The 18,738-nt window shown below is 40.2% G+C and overlaps 1 protein-coding gene across 1 annotated transcript in view; it reads left to right on the forward strand.

The window, feature by feature from the left end:
- Positions 1-18,738, forward strand: part of NCKAP5 (NCK associated protein 5) — an 858,948-nt gene that overhangs the window by 649,732 nt on the left and 190,478 nt on the right. The window contains exon 8 of the mRNA XM_081262221.1: positions 11,988-12,056. Within this exon, the coding sequence (XP_081118347.1) occupies positions 11,988-12,056 (69 nt within the window). The remainder of the gene's footprint in view (positions 1-11,987; positions 12,057-18,738) is intronic.

Here is an 18,738-nt window from a genome sequence, read left to right on the forward strand (position 1 = left end):
TTGACATTGTTTTATTATTTGTCTAGCTTGTTCCTTAGTTATTTTTAAACGCTTTTGTAAAGTATTAGCATTGACATGGAACCTTTTATGAAAATTTATAGCTTCTTCTAGTGTAGAGAAAATATTTATGTCATGTGTAGTTTTATCTGCTAAATCATTGCCCAAACTAAGGGCTCCAGGCAATCCTGTATGTGCCCTGATATGTCCTATAAAGAATGGATCTTTTCTGTCCCAGATTAAACTTTGTATAGTGGAAAACAAAGAGAAAACAGTAGAAGAAGGGGAAATCCTACCAGCATCTTCAAGGGATACTATAGCATTAACTATATACTGACTATCAGAAAATAAATTAAATACAGAATGTTTAAACATCACAAAAGCTTGTAATACTGCATTAAGCTCTACCTTTTGAGCTGATTGTTTGGGTACTAAAAATGTAAAAGTTTGATCAAGTGTAACTATTACTGCTGTACCATTATTTGACCCATCAGTGAATATATTTGGAGCATTCATGATAGGTATTTTTCTTGTCATTTTTGGAAAAATTACAGGATGCAATGACCAAAAAGACAATAAAGGATTAGATGGTAAGTGGTTATCAAATGAAACATTAGATTTGCACATGATTATTGCCCAAGTATTTAACTCATTAGCTAATTCATCAATTTGATTCATAGTATATGGAGTAATAATTTTATTGGAAGAAATTCCAAATACTCCCTTTTCTGTTTTTATTCCTTTGAGTATTAATTGTCCTACAGCCTCAGGATACCTAGTAAGAATAGTGTTAGGAGAATAAGATAAATGTATCCATAATAATGGACCTTCTTGCCAAAATACTCCTGTAGGAATATTTTGTGTTGGTAGTACAATAAATAATAAAGGCAAACTTATATCAATTCTATCCAAATGCATATTTTCCATATATGTTTCAATGATTTTTAATGCCTTTCTTGCTTCAGGCATTAACATTCGGGGTGAATTTGGATCTGATGGACCTTTTAGGATATCAAATAAAGGTCCCAATTCTCCTGTTGGAATACCTAGATAAGGCCTTATCCAATTTATGTCTCCTAATAACTTTTGAAATTCATTAAGTGATTTGAGTTGATCTACTCGTATTTGAATTTTTGGTGGACGGACCATGGTTGAGGATAATAGAACTCCTAAATAATTAATTGGAAAATTTAATTGTACTTTGTCTATTGTTATCTCTAGATTATAATTTTTTTAATTATTTTATTGTTGGTTGTTCAAAACATTACATAGTTCTTAATATACAATAGATTATAATTTTTTAATAAATTTGTAAGTGTGGCATAACATTCTAGCAATGTGTTTTTAGCTTTGTGTGCTAATAATACATTATCCATATAGTGAAATATTTGTAGTTCAGGATTTTGATTTCTAAGTGGCTGGATTACTTTGTTAACATAAATTTGACACATAGTTGGGCTGTTAGCCATCCCTTGAGGGAGTACTTTCCATTCATATCTCTGATCAGGACCTTCATGATTTAGTGCAGGGATAGTAAATGCAAAACGTGGACTATCCTCAGGATGAATTGGAATTGAAAAAAAACAATCTTTAATATCTATAACTAAAACATACCAAGTTTTTGGCAAAGCAGACAATTGAGGAATCCCCGATTGAGCAGGTCCCATAATGACCATTTCATTATTAATGGCTCTTAAATCTTGCAATAATCTCCATTTACCAGATTTCTTTTTGATGACAAAAATGGGAGTATTATGGGGAGATACAGAAGGTTGTATATGTCCTTCCGCTAATTGTTGTTTGACCAGATCATGGGCTACTTGTATCTTTTCTTTAGTCAAGGGCCACTGAGGAACCCATACTGGTCTTTCTGATTTCCATGTAATTTTTATTGTCTCAGTGGCCCTTTGTGAAAATCCAACCCATGTCTGTCTGTTCCTTGATCTATTTGTATTGGTGCTGCTATACCTTGTTCTTGTTTTTCTAATCTTTTTCCTTCCCTAAAACCTTGTCTAGCCATAATAGTGGGTGCATTTTGATTGATATTATTTGTTAATGTCAAACCTAATTGATCTAAGACATCTCGTCCCCATAAATTTACGGGAAGATGATCCAATACATATGGCTGTATAGTTCCTTCACATCCTTCAGGATCCTTCCAATCTAATACCATTGCGCTTCTATCAGGATTAGTCGCCACTCCTAGGCCTTGAAGCGTTTGAGTGGCTTGTTGTAATGGCCAATGTTTTGGCCATTCTTGACGAGAGATGATGCTAAGGTCTGCACCTATATCCAGTAGCCCATTAAATTCATGTCCTTGAATATTTAGTTTTAGCATGGGGCGAGAATCTAAATTTAAAGAAAGCATAGCCCAATCTACACCTATGGAGCCTAATCCCTTGGAACCTCTTTCTACAGCATGACTGGAAAATTTATCATGTAGGCTTGGTATTATTAATAACTGTGCTATTCTATCTCCTGGTGAAATTACTGATATACCCTTTGGAGAACTGGCTATAATTTTTATTTCACCTTCATAATTGGGATCAATTACCCCAGGACTTATCAAAAGTCCTTTTAGAGTAGAAGAGCTGCATCCCAATAATAAGCCTACTGTTCCTTTGGGAAGAGGTCCTTTTACCCCTGTGGGAATTATTTGAACTCCCATCTCTGGAGTTAGTACTGATCTGGCGGAGGCACAGATGTCCAACCCTGCGTTCCCTCTGGTTTTTCTGATGAGGGATCTGATGGCAATGTGTCCTGGTCACTACCCTGATGGGGTTTCTGGGTTCCTCCAGTGCTCCGAGGTATATTTTTGGTTTGGGGCCCTGGAGCATTGGGGCCCCCTGTCCATTTTTTGGCAACGGAGCCCGATGCCTTTCTCCACGATATCATGGATAAACACTTGGTCCTTGTTCATTTTTTGATAATGGAGTACCCTCTATGGTGGTTTGAGAACGGCATTCATTAGCCCAATGTCTCCCTTTACGGCATCGTGGGCAAATACCCGGTATTCTAGTCCTTTGATACCTAGTTTTGTTAAACCCTCCTCCTATGGGGCAATTCCTTTGAAAATGTCCTGTTTGTTGACAATTGTAGCATGTTCTTGGCCTGGTATATAAAGCCTGTTTTACTGCAGCTGCCACAATTTGCCCTTGTTCATTATTGTCTCTGGCATCTAAAGCCTGTTTTACTGCAGCTGCCATGACTTGCTCTTGTTCATTAATGTCTCTACATAATTTAATATAAGTGTTTAAATCTTCCTGTTTCCATGGTCTAATGATATCTCTGCACCAATGATTCGCTTGGTCATAAGCCAGTTGTTTTATTAATGGCATTGCTTGTTCTGTATTCCCAAAAACTCTGGCAGCTGTTTGAATAAGCCTATCTACAAATTCAGCATAAGGTTCATTAGCTCCTTGTATTATCTTAGATAATTGACCTTGTAAACCTCCATGTCCTTGTAAAGTCTTCCATGCCTTAACTGCACCTACAGCAATTTGTAAATATACACCAGGATCATATGCAATTTGTTGCTGCCGATCCTCATAAGGTCCCTTTCCTAACAACATATCTAGATTTCTCTGAGGATAACCAGCTGCTGCATTTTGCCTAGCTGTCTCCTTGCAAAATTCCTCATTGGCAACCTTCCATAACAGGTATTGTCCTCCATTTAGCACAGCTTTACAAATATTAGCCCAATCTGCTGGCGTCATGTTTAAGTTGGTAATGGATTCGACCAAGCTTACAGTGAAGGGTGCTTGAGGACCATAGGTTGTTACAGCCTCTTTTAGCTCCTTCACTGTTTTGAAATTTAAACCCTGGTAAATTCGCTGTCCTCCTACCTCAAATACAGGGCATGTTAATACTTGAGATCCTGTCTCAGGATCCCAACTATCAACTGCGGGGGTTGGGAGTCTCCTAGCATATGGAGGTGGTGCTGTTGATTGGACACTTACGCCCTCTGGTGATAGAATGCTGTTAGTAGCAGTCTCCTGTAGAGGTGGTGCTGTTGGTTGGACACTTACGCTCTCTGATAGAAAGGTGTTATTAGCAGTCTCCTGTTGTAACTTTTCCCCTGATGCCTTTTTCTGCTCTAAACTTCCTTCCTCTGTCTCACTAGCTCGAAAGACCTTCTCTTTTACTTGACTCTTTTATTCTTTCTGACTAACTTGAGAGACCTTCTCTTTTACTTGAATCAATATGTCTTCTCCTTCCTCTACCTTTGACTGAACTGAAGGCTTTGGACTAAGCAAACCAGATACAAACGTCCACAATGGCAATGTGCCAACTGGCAGAGTCCCTGGGTTGTTCTTTTCTATTCTTTTTAAATCTTCACCATGATGGTTCCATTGTGATATATCTAACAACTCCTCCTTAAAAAGCCATGGGCTACATTTTTGTATTGTATCAACGTATGCCCTGACTGCTCTTGATTTTACTGGGAAGCCTCCTTCCTCTAACAATTTACTTAACACTCTTTCGGTTTGTTTTTTTACTAATTTCTGATCCCGTATTTCTACTATAATACAATCCAACAAGATGACGCCAAACAAAACCGAGACAGAATGCAATAAAAATGGAACAATAAATCATTATATCAGCCTTTCTATCCTCCTGAAATGTGTATCCGTCCTTTCTCCCTATCTCTTCCTGAGACGCAAATAGTTTTTCCTCAGATGTGAGCGGTTTTTCTTCCGTCTCACTCATCTCCAGGGACAGGCAACTTAAAACAAAAATGAAGCAAAACAAAAGAGGAAACTTAGAATGGCTACCCATCCTCTCGCCCTGCCCTCAGGGGCGAGCAGTTTACTTACCCTCAGTCGCTCCCCGTGCGAGCCACCAAATGCCGCAATCTGGCTGGGCACAATTCAGGAGCCACTTGTCAAAAGAAACTAACTTTATTTTTAGAACTACAAACGCCAAACAAAACAGCTCCTCAGGAAAAAACCCTCAGAGCCCAACTGCCACCACCGGCTTCCCCAAGCCTCTCAACCCCACACAAACCTCACCACCTCCCACAATCCTCCTGCTCTTGAGGCTGATTGGCTGGGTCGCGTGGGCAGAGCCAAAGAAGTCCCCTAATGAGCAGCTCAGTGGAGGAGCCAATCAGCTAGATGTTGCTGGGGCCGCTGTGAGCCAATCATCAGCTGGCAGTTTGAAGGGCAGGGAAACAGCCCAATGAACATCACCACAGAGGAGTCAATCAGCTAGATGTTGCTGGGGCAGCTGTGAGCCAATCATCAGCTGGCAGTCTGAAGGGCAGGGAAACAGCCCAATGAACATCACCGCAGAGGAGCCAATCAGCTAGATGTTGCTGGGGCTGCTGTGAGCCAATCATCAGCTGGCAGCTGGAAGTTTGCTGGCAGCTGGAAGTTTGCTGGGGCCCCTTTGGCTGTGGCTCTCAATACTTAGGTGTTTTCATTTCCTTTCCCTTTCTGCCTTATTCTTTCCCATCTCTTCTTATACAAATATTCGCTGTTCCTTTAAATCTCATTTAATTAAGAGGTTTTTCTGTGTTTTTTTCCCTTGTGGTCTCATTTTGGAAGCAGGTTAATCCTGAATCTTTAATAAATGCAAATGGATTAAAGAAAATCATGAGTTCAAGATTATTTTAACTTCACTGGCATAATTGTTAATATCTCCACCGTCCCCTGGGATATATAGGATTACATCAATTAAATTGGTCTCTGTAACTGAACACAGTAACCATAAATGTGACTATTGTGTGTTCACCAGCACCCTTTAGGTATTTAATTTGCTTGGCTGTAATAGATTGTCAGAGCAGTAAACGTGTAGCAAGTAATGTAAACGGTATAATGATGGTAATTATCTGAATGGATCGATTGTTGTGTTATTGCAACATGATATGAGTAGGAGAAAGATATAGACATACCATATAAATTCCCATTTTCAGTTTTATTTCCATGCACATATTTTCCAAGACATTTAAAGTGAAAATAGCATAAACTGGCATTGCCGTTCTTCTCCATTATCTCCTCCTGTTATCCTTTGTGCTGTTTCCTTACTAATAGCAGCACAACCCACCAGAGCAACATTTCTCCAAAGAAAGCAGCGATTTTATAGAACTGGAATGCTAGCACTCTCTTCTGCGATTCATGCTATCCAAATATTTGAACCAGAAGTCACTTTGTCGGTTGGTTAGTTTGTTCCCTTCGTTTATTAACTAAAGAGCTGTAAACTCAACAAGGTTAAATAACTTGCTAAAGGTTACACACCCTGGCATTGCCTAGTAATCTGCAAGCAAATGGAAGTGGAACCTGGAACCTTTCCTCCCACCAGTCCTGGGGGAAGGACTAAGCCGTTGTACCAGCTGCAGGTATGGGTTCAGTGGCAAGGGCCAAAAGCAAGCCATGCAGAAAATAGCATGGATTAAGGAAAAGCTTTGAAAGGAAAAGCTTTCAGGTTAGTTTGGGTGGAGAAGGAACCATATAAGTAAACAAGTGCTTAAAAAGTTGAAAGAATCACCCTGAGAGCAGAAGGCCTGGGCTATGTGGCAGATATCTGTCCGAGGTGAGAACAGAGGGAACATTGTAGGATCCTATCTGAGGGACTGCCATGATGGAGCCATTGCTAGAACATGGATGCAGACCCAGAGGAACAAGGGACAAGGACTAACCCTGAAGAAGAAATAGAGTGTCCAAGTCTTGGGACTGGAGCTATGAGTAGGTGGAGACAGTAGGTGGAGACAGATGGCAGGATTATTATCTTCAGGTGAACTTTTCCCCAATTTCTTCTTTTTTTTTTTTAAGAGTGAGAAAGGAGAGAGAGAGAGTGAGAGAGAGAGAGAGAGAGAGAGAGAGAGAGAGAGAATTTTTAATATTTATTTTTCAGTTCTCGGCGGACACAACATCTTTGTTGGTATGTGGTGCTGAGGATAGAACCCGGGCCGCACGGATGCCAGGCGAGCGTGCTACCACTTGAGCCACATCCCCAGCCCCCCAATTTCTTCTTAACATTCAGGTTCAGTCACTTTACTCAAGTTTGTTGATTAAACTGATAAAAACTGGCCTAAATTTGAAAAGTCTCATGACTGCCAAATAAAATATTCAAATCACCAAGAAACATAAAACCACAAGAGCCCATGTCTTCTCATTATCAGAACTAGAGAACATACAAATTTCAAATTACTGTAAGTAGAAAAATAAAGATCAGGTACCCACAGAACTGCTGTAAGCCTGTGTGCCTGGGGATGATGACAGAAGAAAGAGAAGAAGAAAGGTCACCCAGAATTAGAAAATCCAGTACCACGTGGTCAACACTGATCACAGGTGCCAGGGTCCAAGTGCTGGCTGTAAGGCAGGACTCAAAAGTGTGCAGTCCTCAGGCAGAGTCTCAGGATGTAATATGTCTGGGAAGAAGGAGGTGAAGAGCAAAGAAGATGTACAACTTGGAGATGTGCTTGTGAAGGGAAAAAAAGAAGAAGGGAAATTTCAAATGCTTTAAAAGAGAATATAAGACCCACCAACCACAATCATAGTCCATTGAAGAGGTCAAAACAAGGATAGGGACAAAGGTGTAAGAATCCTATGTGAAAATCTATATGTTCTGATAAAACAGAGAGAATGCTAAAGCAGGGTAAGAAAAAGAAGAGTAATTATATTACAAATGTGATGAAGGCGGGAGTCAAAGGACATGATTTTAACTTGACAGTGACAAAGCAAGATTAGAAAAAGGAGAGGAGATGAAAGTAAAGTACAAGAGTTAAACAGGGATGGGTAGAAGATGGTGGGAAATCTCACTGACTATGTCTCTCAGTGTAGCTTTTATTTTCAGAATCATGTTAATGTTTTACATATTCAAAACAATAAAATGAAGTCAAGAAGAGGGGAAATTAAATTTGGATATTATTGGAAACCAATGAGCCAAACAGAATTTCAAATGAGTAACATAACCATTCTAATGATGAAGGTGGAGAACCAACCTAGTATCTTCTGAACACAGAGTTTTTATTACATACCTTCTTGCAGAAGAAAAGCAAACAGCAAGCTCTTCTTGGTACTGGTTTTTTTTTTTTTTTTTTTTTTTTTTTTTTTGTAGCATAATAGGTTTGTATGCATGGTGGGAAGGGACAGCCCAGGAAATGCAATGATATTGGGAGCCCTGGTTCTCACCATATAATCAGGAAGATGCTTATATGAAAAGGGGAAGGCAAGAATGCAGGGAGAATTCTGTGGGCAGAAGGTGAAAGATGTGCTTCCACTGGAAACAACTAGAAGCCGTGCTCCTTCATTGGCAATTGCATGTGTTCACACTCAGACTGTGGCTTTGAAATTTCATTTTTCCAATTCAAATGAAGTAGGATTCCTTGGAGACATGGCCTATTTCAGGAACCAGTGCAATGAAAAGGCAAGAATATCTAGAAAGGGTCTGGAATATCTCTCAGTGACAGAAAATAAAGTGTTTTTAAAATAATGGTTACCTCTCAACATGATGGAGTCCAGCTTTAAGGGGCTTGCCTGCCCAAAGCTGGGGCAATTTGAGCACCAAAAGTAATATTGACCATAATGACTTGTGACTGAATCATACATAAATTTTATGTATACAAACTGATAAACAGGAATTGTACTTATGTTCGAATACAAATTCCTAAGTGTACTGTAGTCTTCCTTATCCACAGGTTCATTTTCCACAGTTTCAGTTACCCTCCATAGACTGTGATGGGGAAATATTAAGTAAGAAATTCCATAAATAAATAATTCATAACTTTTTAACCCATTCAAAATTATGTGATGAAGTCTCACACCACCCTGCCTCAGTAGCAAAAGCCTCCCTTTGTCCAGCATATCCACGCCTTATGTGCTACCCACCCATTGGTCACTTGGTAGATGTCATGACTGTCAGATCAACAGTCGCAGTAACACAGTGGATGTTATGATGTAGCCCTTATATGACTTCATGTGGACCCCAATGTGCAAGAGTAGTGATGCTGGTAATTTTGTTATAGTGTATTGTTGCACTTGTTCTATTCTTAGTGATTTTATTAATCTCTAACTGTACCTACTTTATAAATTAAAATTTAGCATAGACATTCATACATAGGAAAAACATAGTATATAATAATTCATCATTTAATAACGAGAATGCATTGTGAGAAATGTGTCATTTTACTGTTGTGGAAACAGTACACTTACATAAGCTAAGACATGATGTCACTTCATGATATAACCTATGGGACCACTGTCACATAGGTGACCCATCATTGACCAAAATATCATTATGCAGTGCAGGCTGTACATAGGTTCAGCACTAACCTCAGTTTTAGGGGCCCATTGGAGTTCTTGAAATGTATCCCCCACAATGAGGGTGACTACTGGAGTTAGAAATCACCATTTGCGGCTAACGTAATAGTTAACTCAGGGAAGAAGAACTTATTGATGGTTGCTAAAATAGGTGAAATTTTGGTGAGCAATACGATTTTTTTTAAGTTTTAAAAGTATTTCTTATGTATTCACTATACTTCTGGAACTGGAATCTGGGGACATAGTAAATGGAAGCAGGACTTGCCTTCATGGAGCTTATAATCTTTTGATCATATTAAACATTACTGATTTTTTTTAAATGAAAACAAATATAGAGGGGAAAATACAGAGTCTTTGTAAGAGAAAAAGAATATAAATATCATGAACCAGGACCTCTTTCATGGATAGGTCTGTGGGAAACCATGTATGAATTATGGGTTTGTTTGCACCATCATAAGGCAGGAAGGTTGCTTTTCTGGAAACTTCTGGGTGAAATCCCCCCATTGGAGAAAGCCCAGGTCATGCTGGCACCCTGCCTTAGCTCACAGCCCTAAGTTGAAATGCAGCCACCTGGAGATGGGCATAACCTGACAAGCCCCAACTTGTTTTCCCTATTTTCATCCTGTTTTCCTGAAGAAGCTCCTCACTGAATCCTTTTGGTGTGTCTCACTATAAATAAAGCATTCACAGGCTTTTCCTTTTATTAGGATCAGACTCATCAGGTCTCTTTCCGCCTGTTAATGCCCCTGCTTTGAAAAGCACACTGCTCTCTACATACTGCTTTTGTGTGTGTGTGTGTGTGTGTGTGTATTTAAAAATTTATTTGTTCTGATCATGTTATACATGATGACAGAATGCTCTTCTTCTTCATTGTACACAAATGAGCACAATTTTTCACTTCTCTGGTTGTACACTAAGTAGGGTCACACCATGCGTGCCATCATACATGTACCTAAGGTAATGAAGTCTGTCTCATTCCACCATCTTTCCTGCAATAGGATATTTTTATAACCTCAAACTATCTCCATCAAAATCGCTTATTAGTTATAAGAGGGGAAATAGTGATTTTATGGAGCAGAGATTTGGCAGACTCCACTTTCAGCATGTAATGAAAGTCAACATGTCCAGTAATGGAATTCATGGCTCACATTGGACTGATCCAATGCATGCGCAAGGACCCAGCATCAAACAGGTCACTGTTCCTGCCATGTGTGCATGAGGACACTTCAGACAATCCCAAATTAAGGGATTTTGTACACAATAACTGACCTCTACTCAGAAAGGAAAGGACGAGGAAGGAAGGAAAAAAGCAACATGAAAAACATAGGAATTGCTTCCAATTAAAGGATACTGGATAAATGACAATGACATTAGAATACAAAGCATGATTGTGGATAGCATTATAGACTAGAAAAAAGTGCCATAAAGGACATGTTGGGACAAGTGATGAAACTGGAATATGGACTGTGTGTTAGATTGTTGTGCTCTATTAATGTTGTGTTTCCTTAAATCAACACCTAGACTATGATCGTGCAAGAGAATGTCTTTGTTATTCAGAAGTACACAGAAGTGTTCGGGGGTAAAGGCAGTCATTTCTGCAACTTATTTTCAAGATCCAGGGAAAAAATGAAAGGGAAAGAGAATGATATAGCAGATGTGGCAAAAGGTTAATGATCAGTGAATCTGACAAAATGTGTGTGGGAGTTCTTTATACTATTCCTGTAAATCATAAGTTTGGAATTATCATCTCCAAATGTAAAAGAAAATGGTTACAGAGAAGTTATGAAAGAAAAATGTTAATCTATGTCCATCTAAAAACACACTGTGCTTTCTACACACTGACTCAGAGCACCACTACCAAATGCAAGGGAGGGCCGTACTGAAGAGATGAGTAGAGCTGTTTTCTTGGGAGGTGACTAGGTGATCATTGTCACAGCTCTGGGCAGGGGTGACTTGCACAGTTCAGGGTGCAAACAGGACCACTGCGGCCACACTGGAACCAGGTCCTCAGACATGGAGGGCAGCTCTCATGCCACCATTTCACACTCCTTCTAAAAGATCTGCTTTTCCAGATCACGTCTCCCCTTCTTGCTCTTCCACACAGTTCTGTAGTCACCACACTCAACATTCACATACCCACGTGGCCCTGTGGAGCATGAAAGCAGTAATTAGAAGAAGAATGGTGGGAAGAGGGAGGCTTAAGCCAAGTTCAAGTCTTCCATTTCTCATTGTCTTTTGATATTCAAATGTCAATGAATAACAGTGAAAATAACATGTTTAGTTAGCATTTCAGAATTCAGCTTTTGTTCATGACTTTACCTGAGATTCTTTTCTGTGGCCTCAACAAATATGAGCCTGTGAGATTGTGACAGGTCTTAATGAAGTAGATTAAGGCATTTCTTACATTCACATGTTCCTTGAATGAGCTAAACATTGTAATCTTTCTATGGAACACTCTCACATCAAGCCATGGTTTGATTTTTCTACCTGTTTGGAATATCAAATTTTGCATTTCCTAAAATTATAACGTATTTTTGTGAGAGAGTTGATAAGGCAGAAGTCATTCCTGAGATATTTATAATAGTACTTAGAGCGAACTTGTCATAGGTACTTCTAAAAGATTATTTGGGATCCTGAAGAGATATATTTAGTAAATGTATTGAATGAGTTGTCACAAAACAGAGCATTTCATTGATTCATTTGTGTTATTTTTGTACCTGACTGCAGGCGGAGAATTCAGCCTTGGCTTTGGAAAATGAAAATCAAAGAGAACAGTATGAGCGATGTCTGGATGAGGTAAGGTGAATAGAGAGGTCCATCAGATGGGCTGACCAGAGCCTCATAATCAGAGGCTTATCTGATTATTCGTGTATGCTTATCAGGAGCATCCAAAGAAACTTAGCATTTGCTGCTCCAAAGGGAAGTTGTAAATTTGTAAGAAGGAAGATCAGCAGTGTGTGTGTGTGTGTGTGTGTGTGTGTGTATGTCCTTCTCTTTTCCTCTCTTCCCCCCCCCATTCTTTTTTTTCATATTTTTTTTAGTTGTAGATGGATACAGTAGCTTTGTTTTATTTATTTATTTTTTTTTATGTGTGCTAAGGAGTGAACCCAGTAGCTCAAGCATGGGAGGCAAGCACTCAACCACTGAGCCACAACACCAGCCCCCTCCCTCCATTCTTATTTACAAATACAGGCATCTGTAAATTCCTTCTGTTTATTACTTACTATTCTTAGGGCACAGTTGGAGTGTGCTTCCCTGTGTGATCAATTCCTTCTGTCCAATAAGTGTGATCCCTGCCTATGAATGAGAAAAATGACACTGGGGCACCACGTTGCATCTGCAATTGGATGCCATCTCTGAAAAAAAAAAAACAAAAAACAAATCCTTGATAGAGTGGGTGGGACGATGTTCACAGTTGGCAGCCAGAGGGAAAAAATCAGTAGATTGAGCACAAGCCACAAAGAGAAAGGGAAGCGAGGAAGAAAATTTGAGCAGAATGGAAGGAGACAGGGTCACACGCATGAGTAAACTCAATAAATATTATTTGATGATAATAAAGAGATGAAGACAGAGACTTGGGTGTTTGGGTTTTGGGCAGGTAAGGGGGAAGCCAGTAGTGTGCCTCGCCCTGTCCTCCCCTGAGCCTTCCACCTCACTGACAACCACTCATCCTGCTGGAGATGCCCGCTGTGGCTTCCTGCTGGGACAGGCCTTTCCCCTCATTGGAAATATCGCCTCTGAGACTTGCTAGTGATGCTGGCATCACTTAAATGAGAGGACTTCCTTAGGCATCTGCCCAACACCCTAAAACTCATGAGTGCTCTGGGAGATTCAGTTTGAAGATTCATTAAACAGATTTTTGAAAAGCTATACTTAATCACGTCTCTATTACTCTGCCAGTGGGAATTACCAAAATATTGTCAGTTCTTTTCCTCCCTACTAACAAATAGGAAATATGTTCCCAACAAGTTCCTCTTGATGTTTCTTGCCCATTTCCATCGCCCTCTCTTCAGCCATGCTGTTCTAGTGGCTGATGTGGGAGACTGTAAAGCATGCTTTCTCCCATCCCAGCTATGACACCCACTGTATCACCATATAGTTCTTTAGAGTCTGTCTCTGTCCTCAGTGTACAGGTCACACTTGGGGTTTTCCTGCAGCACTTTTTCTTGGAACGTGATTTCTGGAGGGGCAATATCCACCTCCCAGGGACCTTGTTAGGAATGCCGACTCTCGGGTGCCACTGAGACTCACAGAATCAGACTTGGGGTGAGCCCGTCGTCTGTGTGTCACCAGACTCTCCAGTTGGTGCTGGTGCCTGCTGCACTGGGAGCCCTGCCTGAGAACAGTCTGATTTGTATTTTTTGCTTATATGCGATTAGAGAACTCCCAAGATGTCCCCAGAAAAAAAGATTAATATTCAATATTTTCATTGCATTATATTTCCAGCCAAATACATTGGTTATTAAAGCAATATGGTGTATGTAATTTTCTGCCCTATCAGGAGCAGAATAATCTTTACAATGTCCAGAGTTAAAAGAATCCTGAAAAATTCGTTGACATAAAAGAAGGCATAAAGGCTCAGGGTCTAGGGAGGCCAGTTCGGCAGCCCTCACCCCTGCTCCCCAGCCTCTTGGTCGAATCAAAGTTTAGGGCAAGAAAGATCAAATAGATCTATGGGTGTTTAAAGGAACCAATAATGCCCTTGGGTCATACGCATTGATCAGCAAAGTTTCATTTTAACCTCCTGCACAGAAATTTCCAATGAGACTTTATCTGTACTCGAAAGTCAAATTTATGAGACTCACATCACAGAAACTTTTTATGTGACACAGTTCTTTCCCAGGTCACCCCTCTCCATCTATCAAAAAGCTCACAGCATTTCTCTTTGGAAACCACCGTCTGGTTTCTGTGTGTTTCCCATTGTCTGTGTTCTGAAGGTCTTGTCAGAAGTTGTTGGGAGAAACATAAGTTTTTACCCACAAAACCATTTCATAGAGTTTCCACTGTAGGCAGAATTTTCAGAGGGGAAGTCCCTCTGTTCTTAATTGCAAAAATTAACAGTTGCCAAAGAGGTGATTACAACAAAGAACGACCTCTGAGCAATGCAAATGTTTTGTATTCACAAAAACTGGCCCCTGATTACACACGCCAGTTGTTTTGTAACTAATTGCATGAGGTAGACAATCCATTTCTGCGCATTGTAAGAGAATGCTCTCAAAGGGGTAGTTCAATGTAGTAATAATGCCAACTGGAAATTCTGTTCAAGACTTTTTATACTAATTAGACAAACCAACAAGGTAAGGCTCATGTAAGTTATTTCCTTGCTGGTAGGTTTCATAAAACATACTCAGGTGAATAACATGTAAATTTTAATGTTCCTCAATCCTATCTTCATTGATTGTTATTTTCTGGGAAACAGAGAATATATTGAGGATTTGGGGAAAAAACACCAAGAGTCTGAAATTCTGTGTTTTCTACTAAAAGAGGGTGTTTACTCAAAAATAAAGAGACCCACATGCATAGATACACACAGCTACATATTCCCTGGTTTGATAGGTGTATGCACACGCCCACAAGTGCACATGCACACACACAAACACACACACACACACATAAACACCCCTCACCATCACCTCCACTGCTATCCATCTCATCATTTCCTTGATGGGAAGTACAGAGGTAAAATCAAGGATTCATTTCATTTTTTCTTAGGATTTTAGAGTTCTCCATGTTTGAATCTAGTTGATTAGGCTGCCTGTTTGACAGGCAGATCACTGGCTATTGGTGAATTGCTATTTATTCATAGTATTGCTTTGGCCATAATTCCATTCAGAACAACTATTCCCATGTACAGAAGTGTAATGGCATGTATATAATAAGTAAAATTATACCTGTTAAGACCACTGCATTTCATTTAGATGGACTGAGTTGTGACCTACCAACCTTTACTGGGTGTTGACCTCATGCAGGCCCAAACTAGCAGAAGTAGGAAAATGCAGAATCACAAAGAAAGGGGCCAAGAGAAACTCAGAGCAAATGAGCTGCAAAGGAGACTTCAGGAACAGATGGCTCAGGCACCAGAGGATGGGGGGAGGAGCAGGTGGGTGGGTGGTGAAGGGGACAGAATTGGAGAGGGCATCTTCAGCAGAGGAGCTGGATGGAGCCCATGCGGTTGAGTTTCACATGTGGGAAGGCAAGTGGCACTCACCCCTGTACATGTTGGCCATGCTTGGGGAGCTTCAAAAGTGCTTTTGATGAGGCTGCACCCCTGAGATTCTGATCAGATTCTTGCCTGGGATACAGTCTTGCCTGGGATAGAGCCTTGAAATTTGAAGCACTGACCTATGCAGAAGTTTTAGGTTATTCTGAGTTAATAATGCAAAGCTCTGAACCAAAAATAAACACTACCACCAGGTGTGGTGGTACATGCCTATAACCCCAAAACTCAAGAGGCTGAGACAGGAGGATTACAAGTTTTAGGCCAGCCTCAGCAACTTGGTGTGAGACTCTGTTTCAAAATTTAAAAAAAAAAAAAAAAAAGCTGAGATATGGCTTAGTGGTAAAGTGTCCCTGGGTTAAATCCCTAGTGCCAACAATATATAAACTCTATCCCAGCATTTCTCAAAGTTTGTTCCTAGGACCTTCTGCATAAGAAAGATGAGTGGTAAAATTTCGCATTCTCAGACCTGGGCCAGTTCTTTGCAGTCAATATGCTATGTTGGGAGAGGAAATTTGCAGTATTCAAAAACTTTCCAGGTGATGGAGCTTCTGCCTATGAATTCAGAGCAGCTGCCCTCCCCTTCAGACCCTCAGAGCTGAGCCCCAGTCCATAGAGTCAGAGAGGATGCTGAGGTCAGGTTCTTCTTCAGCTTCTGTATTTCAAAGCACAGGAAAGGGCAAGAAAAATGAGACTATTGAATATCATTCTGAAATAGAAAAAAAAAATAATGCCAGAATATATTTTAGGCCAATACTCCACAAAGACAGAAGTACATGAAGAACATCTCTCTGCCGTGTCTCTGATCCATATGCTTAGGCTGGATTGTGGAATCATTACCAGGACATTCTCATGCATATCCCACATCTGGCCCCTATATAGTCTTTAAAACCCGTGTCTTAGTGGATACAGTCTTGTAGATGGACCAGGATCCCGCTCGTGGCTTTCATGTACTCCCAGCACCCACTTCCTGACAAGGCCCTGAAATGCATAGATGATCTTCTTGTCGGCCCACCCTCCAGCCACCTCAAAGCAGCATCCACATCCTATTGACTGTTATGTTTTCAGGACCCAGCATGATTCTTTGCCTATATTAAGTGCTTACTGCATATTTGTTAAATGACTAAACAAATGAATGGAGACTAGCAGCAGGAAATTAATTTCCAAATTACTTTCCCCAAAATCCCACATACATATTTAGACTAATTTCTTCAGTTATCCCCTCTGAGATGAACAGTCATTTATTATTCAGCAATCCAAAAGATAATCCAAAGGATCAATCAGATGAAAAAAAAATAGTAGATCCACTTAAAAGACTGATTTGAATTAGAAGAGACCACATGGGCTTTGGTTTAGGAAGACTCAGGATCAACATTATCAGAGTGCCCTCATCCTGTGGCATGGTGAGGCACGCAGATACCTCTTCTAGTTTCTCATTTTTATCTTATAGGGCTGTTTTGGTAAATGAATAGTATGGGTGCCTAGTGATTTGTGTGTGTGTATGTGTGTGTGTACATATATATATATGTATGTACACACACACATCCACACACCCCTCACTCACTTAGAAATAATAAAATCTCTTATTTTCAAATCCTTCTTTCTTAGCTGCTTATTTGAAAAGGTGTCAAATTCTCTGAAGTTCAACCCCCCCCTGGTTCATGTTCTATATTTATCGAGTGACAACCTCATATCAGGCCTGTCCTAGGTGGTTTCTTGGATGATGGCCATCTTCTCATGCAGTTTTCACAACATTAGGGACAGACAATTCCTCTGTTTCATGGTTGCTCCCCCAACCTCCCACATGTCAGTGTCTCATCAATGCAGGCAGTTTTTGAACCCAAGTCTTTCTTTTGATTCTGGCCTGATATTCTTCCTTCTTTTGTCCAGCTGCCTCAGTCTAGTAAGCAGAAAATTCCTCCAAAGCACGGTTTCAAAAACATGTGTTTTTCAACCATTTTTTCAAGTTACCTTGCTGAAATGACAGTTGCTTCACATGATAGAATAACACACCAAAGTATGAAAGCAAGGTACGAAGACTTTTTTTTATTATTTTTTTTTATTGTTGGTTGTTCAAAACATTACATAGTTCTTGATATATCATATTTCACACTTTGATTCAAGTGGGTTATGAACTCCCATTTTTACCCCGTATACAGATTGCAGAATCACATCAGTTACACTTCCATTGATTTACATATTAACATACTCATGTCTGTTGTATTCTGCTGCCTTTCCTATCCTCTACTATTCCCCCTCCCCTCCCCTCCCCTCCCCTCTTCTCTCTCTACCCCCTTTACTGTAATTCATTCCTCCCCCTTGTATTATTTTTCCCTTTCCCCTCACTTCCTCTTGTATGTAATTTTGTATAACCCTGAGGGTCTCTTTGCATTTCCATGCAATTTCCCTTCTCTCTCCCTTTCCCTCCCACCTCTCATCCTTGTTTAATGTTGGTCTTCTTCTCATGCTCTTCTTCCCTAGATGTTCATAGCAGCACAATTCACAATAGCAAGACTGTGGAACCAACCTAGATGCCCTTCAATAGACGAATGGATAAAAAAAATCTGGCATTTATACACAATGGAGTATTACTCTGCATTAAAAAATGACAAAATCATAGAATTTGGAGGGAAATGGATAGCATTAGAGCAGATTATGCTAAGTGAAGCTAGCCAAGCCCTAAAAAACAAATGCCAAATGTCTTCTTTGATATAAGGAGAGTAACTAAGAACAGACTAGGTACGATGACTTTTGAGTTCTGACTCCCCTGGGTTTCCCCTCCCTCTACACTAGAGCCCTGGGCTATCTTCTCAATGCCCTGAGAATTGGCTGAATAAACTCTCCACTGTGACTTCTCATCCAGCCTCAGGGATTGTTTTGCAACAAATAATAGATAACTCAGCAGCTCCAACTCCTCCTTCCTCTCCCCCCTTCCAGGGGTATTGGGAACTGGTGTCCCAGCAGGAGGAAGAGCTAAGTCTTGTGGGGTGGAAGATGAACTGGGTATCTGGGTATCAGAGGAGCTAGTTCATTATTATTATTACTGAGAAGGAAAAGGGATATACTCAGGTGTTCTCCTGGGCTTCTCTATTTCACCTGCAACTCTGCTCCATTTCCTAAGAGTAAAGAGAGGAAGTCTCCACAGAGACCCTGAGAAGGTTGCAACACAAGCCAGGGGCTTAAGGACTATCAGCTTTGCCCTGCGTGTCCCTCTGGCCCAACCCAGCTGCTATATTTCCTTTCTTTGGAGAGAAAGCTGGC

This window comes from Spermophilus citellus (genome assembly GCF_964194105.1).
Source record: "Spermophilus citellus genome assembly, chromosome: 11".
Classification (NCBI taxonomy): domain Eukaryota; kingdom Metazoa; phylum Chordata; class Mammalia; order Rodentia; family Sciuridae; genus Spermophilus; species Spermophilus citellus.